This window comes from Mastomys coucha, unplaced genomic scaffold (genome assembly GCF_008632895.1).
Source record: "Mastomys coucha isolate ucsf_1 unplaced genomic scaffold, UCSF_Mcou_1 pScaffold1, whole genome shotgun sequence".
Taxonomy (NCBI): Eukaryota; Metazoa; Chordata; class Mammalia; order Rodentia; family Muridae; genus Mastomys; species Mastomys coucha.
In genome coordinates, this window is record NW_022196891.1 from 47,319,951 (window position 1) to 47,325,862 (window position 5,912).

At 38.1% G+C, this 5,912-nt stretch overlaps 1 protein-coding gene across 3 annotated transcripts in view; it reads right to left on the reverse strand.

Annotated features, from left to right (window-relative positions):
• Hmcn1 (hemicentin 1) overlaps positions 1-5,912 on the reverse strand; it is a 473,399-nt gene that overhangs the window by 33,082 nt on the left and 434,405 nt on the right. For all 3 annotated transcript variants that reach the window (XM_031384523.1, XM_031384530.1, XM_031384516.1), the window contains 4 exons: positions 5,259-5,408; positions 4,478-4,615; positions 3,257-3,378; positions 2,314-2,551 (listed from right to left, as the gene is read on the reverse strand). In XM_031384523.1, coding sequence (XP_031240383.1) covers positions 2,314-2,551; positions 3,257-3,378; positions 4,478-4,615; positions 5,259-5,408 — 648 coding nt within the window. The remainder of the gene's footprint in view (positions 1-2,313; positions 2,552-3,256; positions 3,379-4,477; positions 4,616-5,258; positions 5,409-5,912) is intronic.

The window sequence follows — 5,912 nt, forward strand, 5'->3', positions numbered from 1 at the left end:
AATATACAGTTAATATGTTTGGAGTTATTTATAATTTATATTGAGAAAAACATATGTATTTTCAGTATTACTGTAGTCTACATAAGACTGTTAAATTGATTGTTGTTTTATACCAAACAACTTTTATAATACTCATTTTTATTGTTATAATATTTTATAAATTTTAAGGACTATGACAAAAATGATATTGTAGGTATTGGGGGTTCTCTGGGAGGAGTTGGGGTACAAAAGGGAAACAAGAATGTGATTTAATTCTATTTACTTAAAATATGTTTTTAAATGTTAACAAATTCAGATAAATTGAAATCATGTAACTTTTCTCATCATAATGCTATAAAAGTTAAAAAAAAAAAAAAAGAAAAAGAAAATGCAGGATGTATGTACCCTAAGGCCTGACAGTATTACTGAGACTATAGAAAGCTCACAAAAAGGGAGCTATCATGACTGCCCTCTGAAAGACCCACCAAGCAGCTGGAAGAGCCAAATGCAAATATTTGGACCCCTGTTGCTGAATTAGGGGAAAGCTGGAAGAAGCTGAGGAGGATGGCAACCCTGTAGGAGGACCAGGGCTGGGCACATCCTCTTGGTGACAAGGGGTTGGGGAGGAGGTATGGGATGTGGAACAGTTGGAGGGTGGACTGGAAGGGAAATAAAAGCTAGAGTTTTAAATTAATTAATTAATTAATTAATTAATAAGTTTTTTTTTTTTAAAAGAAAATTTGTTTAGCGACCAAGCACGCAAGCGTGACCCCTGGTGGTCACTGAGAAACTGCAGGCATGCAACTTGAAATTCATAGGGCACATCTTTCAAGTGTAACTCACCTATCATAGAAACATACATGCAAGGACTGCAACAAAATTTCAATGTGTTTACTTATATTCTGGGATGCAGACTGTTCAGCAACAGTCTCAGAGATGGTACAAAGACGTCCACATAGTTTTAAGCTTAGCATTTAACGTGTTTCATGTTAACAAAACTATCATATAGAAGTATACAAACATGCCCATTTCAACAATCATTTCAGTTCTTCAAGCACATCCAACCTTTTGACAGGTTTTACTCTTCTCCAAAGCTTGTGATCAAGAGCTTTGCAACCAACCTAAATGGAATATTGGTGCTACAAAGTAACAACTGAGGGAAGTTGTGTACACATTGTGGGGACTGCTGAGTGAAATGTGCAGGAATGAGCCATGTTCGTAGTCCCGTTTCTGCCAATGTGCGAGGAATGAGCCATGTTCATAGTCCCGCTACTGCCTTTCATGCAGCAGAGAAGAGCTGAGCTTAACTCAAATGAAAAGTAAAACGTAGCCAATATTCTACCTGGTAAAAAGATATCTTTATATAAAAAGGGAAATACACAATTGAGTTCCCAAAAAATGTCAATTAAAAAAAAGAACCTTCCAAACTCCACAGACTATGGAATTGATCATAGCAGTGGTCTTGAAGATCAAGAAGGAAGTCTGGGGACCTGACATTTCAAGCAAGCGCACATCATATGGCTATGCCTGGACTGAGATGTGGGACTATCAGACAATGGAGAGCAGTTCAGAAACAATGTATTATATGATGATTTACATGAATAAGGGATAATAGTATTATAACTATTGATCCATAGTGTCTGAAAGTCACCTTTACCCAGGGTGACTAGATGTTTTCATTTTTCCTGGAAAACTTTCATTGCAAGACTGACCTTTTTCTAACAGGAGTCTTGGTTTGAATGATAAACTTTATGGCCACATGACTAAGTCCTAAGTGGCTGTTAAGACACCTCAATGTGAATTCTTTTGTTTTACCATTTTCTCTGTGTTATAGCTCTGCTTGATCCATGTAAGTGGTGCTTCCCAATGGGCAACATCAATATATTCAATAAAGAGAACAAAGCGCTTAAAAGGAAACTGCCTTGAAAATCTAGAAATTTCTGCTTAGTTTAAGCTGGGATGTACTTTACATCAGTAATTTTGAATTTTGAAAATTCATCAATAAACACAGTATTTAAAAATGGACTTTATTATCTAAAGAAAAAAAAATCATTCCGGTGGACAACATTTAATCCTCTCCAAGAATATGGGTAGAATAGTGCCTGGTTGCCTAGGCTGCCTGAAGAGGTATCTTTGTAAACTAAATGAGCAAGCTTTACAAGGGCTTACCTACAACAAAAACAAAGAATGTAGCACATACGAAAAACCCAACCCTAGCATGTTAGGTCTGGGCCTTCATATTCCTAATTGAATGGCTTCAAGGCCCCTCTCTTTATCTTTTAAAAAGAATAAGACGGCAGCACAGATCTTTGTAGGTTTCCTTAATAACGTTACCTTTGGAAATTGAAGCGTGGATTTTAAAACCCAGTGTCTCTTCTAGTTGGTTGTAGTCAGACTCTATGGAAGATGCATGAAGTGTCTCTACTAAGAAAGGCATTTTCCCCCAAGCCTGATCATAGAAAATGGTGTGGTTCCACGTATAAGGGACACTGATGCCATCGATGGTGAACAGTCGGGTTGAGTAGGCATAGAGCTGTCCAGGTCCTGTCTGAATGTAGTCCTCTGTATAATCCTAAGGGAAAGAATTTGAGGGTCAACGTTGCACCTGGTGTTTTTCATACTGTATAGCATATATGGTATGCTGGGGCGCGGGGTGGGGGAGCCTTAGAGATTAACAATGGAGTTATGAGTAAGACTAATTACACAGTAGTGTTCCGACATAACTCTTGATCGATTCTCATCATTAGAATCAGGTTTGTAATTTTCCGCCACAATTTATGATTTAACAAGATAGTGAGGTCGTGGGCCGTGAGTTAAGCAAGCTGTAGGAGGGCCATTTACATCACTCTATGCTCTCAAAGTATTGCTTTCATTTCATTTAAATTACAAAAAATAATTTTGAAGTGAAAATATAATTACATCATCCCCCTTCCATTTCCTTTCTCCCCCTCTTAATGGATGCTGCACAAAAAACTTATTGTAGGAATCACGATTCTGTTTTTTTTTTTTAGAGGAAAATTTAACAAGTGGCTTAAATCAGCACAGCAGTAGTTCTGGCTCTAATACACCAGGTAATAAAACTACTCAGAGAGCTTTAAAAGCTGAGCCCTGGAGATTTTAAAGTCAAGAGCAGACGGTTATTTATGACCTAGTGGGAATAGTAATTTATCTCCGGAGCAAACAGTAAGAACCTAAGATCTCGGTGCTCTGTCTACAGGGATTCGTTTGTCCTCCTCACAGTCATGTGACTAACCATGATGCTCTTGTAGCATGTTACCTTCACACTGACTTCAGCAGGCGAGTGGAGCTGCAGGACATGGCCACTCACGATGACATCAAGCAGCAAGGCGCCGTCAGAATCTAAGCCCCTAGCCACGTGTGTCATCCGCAAGACCTCTCCTGGGAATGACACAGCATTTATTTCCTCAGCAATGATAATAACAACTATTATCACTATTATGCATCTGGTCTGTGGAAGCATAGAGAAAATTAATCTAATACCATAATGTTATTTTAAATGTGAATAGATATCAGAGAATGAAGCACAAAGATTCCCAGTTAAGAAAAGGCAGGCTTATTGAATTGTCTTTCAAAAATCTTTCTATGTGGCCAAAGTGTAGCATTTGATTATGCTGAAGACTTTATATTTTAGATTCACAAGGAATAATTAAGCATTTCTAGAAAATTACTGCTTGTGAGATGGGCCAAGCCACTTCAACAGGGACCAGCAATACCCACAGACTTAGCTACAGGGTTTAGTTCTGCCAGAGCCTCAGCAATATTGGAAGAGCATCTTCATATGTGGGTGGATAGCAAGAGGCCCACTTGCTTTCTGTGCTGATTAAACACTGGTTAAGGAGACATCCTCCCTCATCATTCTTCACCAAAGATCAATCCAAGTAAGGCTGGCTCATTCCGAGGAGTCTGAAATGGAGTTTTGTATGCTTTTGTGTGGACACTGGAACGGCCCCAAAGAGCTAATGGCCAATGATTAGGACAGAAGCAGAGTGTAAAGTGTTGTGGTCTCTGCTTGGCTTTGCTTCCATCTGTTAGATAGAGAATCATTGTAAGGCACACAAACTGATTCATGGTTAGAGACAAAGCTTTAATTAATTACAAGAATGGTTTATCTTCCTTTCCTATTCATGCTTTAAATCCTCTCTAAGGTTTAAAGAAAAAAAGGCACAGAAAAGAAGAGAAAGGAGTCTTTGGGGGAAAAAATTACTATTCTGCTTGACGACACATGGTTTCTTACAGACCTTGTACTAGCATTCACTGACAGGAAAATATAAAACTGCTTTTCCATTATGGGTGTTGGAGTGCACAAAAATCTCATAATAACTTTCTGTGAGAGCATGCACCATATTTTTCTTAGTCACTAAGCTTTATAACAATCTATCTCTATGTATGTTAGTCTGTCTGTCGATACATATGTAGAATATTATGTTGTAGTAGAATATTTCATTCTAGTAGAATATTACATTCACCGGACACTAACCAGTTGCAAATTCCACTTGTGTTTCTCTTTTGAAGACTGCATTAGTAAGGGTAAAGCCATTGGCTGCTTCCCCTATTTCCTTCGCTGTGGTCCAGTAAATGGGATTTAGGATAGAAGCGATCTTTCTCATTGCTGGACCTAGAGAAGAAAGAAACAGGGTGACAGAGCAAAGTACTTAGTCAGTTATCGTCACAGTATAGTATTTACAAGCGTGACAATGAATTGACTAATTACAAAGTCAGTAAATCTGGGTATCTTTTTTACTAGCATATATTAGCTATACACAATACTGGGTTTCACTATCACACTGTCATACATGCACTGGTGTACTCAATACTGGGTTTCACTATAACACTGTCATACATACACTGGTGTACTCAATACTGGGTTTCACTATAACACTGTCATACATGCACTGGTGTACTCTGACACTCTCCTCAACAAATTCTCTTTGGGATAAGAATGAACAATGTATTGTATCATATGTATTATATCATATTACCAGTGGCTTAAAGTTTCATCTTTTAGAATTGTTAGGTGAAACTAATAAGATAAAGAATAAAGTGTGTCTTTAAAAAGGTGTTTATGAAGGCTGGAAAGTTGGCTCAGTGGATTGAGGTGGCTCTTGGATTGCTGCCAAATTCATGACCCACACTGTGGGAGGAAAGAACTGATTTCCATAAGGTATCCTCTGACCTCCATGTACACATGAATACAAATAACTCATCGATTAAATGTAATAACTAAGTTTACTAAAATTTTCATAAATACAGTGACTCACCAAGACTTCGAGGCACATTGGTAATTTTGGCCTGTATTATCCTTGCATCAGAGTTAGGGCTATCTGTTATTGTGGCATTAAGGAAAGCGATTCCAAACTCAATATCATTAATATTCCCAATAACACTTCCTCTGGCTCGCTGGGGTCCACCTATTGGGGGAAGAAAAAAAATCCTGGATAAGGGAGCAATTCCATCAACATTACATGAAGGAAATGAAAGCCAATATGCAGAGATGCTACAAATCTTTTTGCAGACATCAAAAGAGTCCTATGGCATCCAAGCTTCAAAGTGAAATTAATAGGCTTTTAAAACATTCCACTTTTACATAACACCCACCATCCCCATAAATCTAGCATCCTTCCAATCTGTACACATCGTAGTACTATTTCATAATCCAAAGAATACAGTATGTCCATTCTCCCAGTCCAAATAAAGCATGTGTTTGTTGATGGTGGTGACCATGACTACAGTGAGTTTACAAAGTTGTGTGTGGCAGTAAACACTTCATATGCATTCACTCTTTTGATCCTACCAACAGTACTAGGTGGTAGCTTCCAATAGACAGAGTTTTCAAACTGGGCAGACAAAGTTCAGAGAAATAATGTAGCTTTACCATCATCACAGGTGGAGAGAGAGAGAGAGAGAGAGAGAGA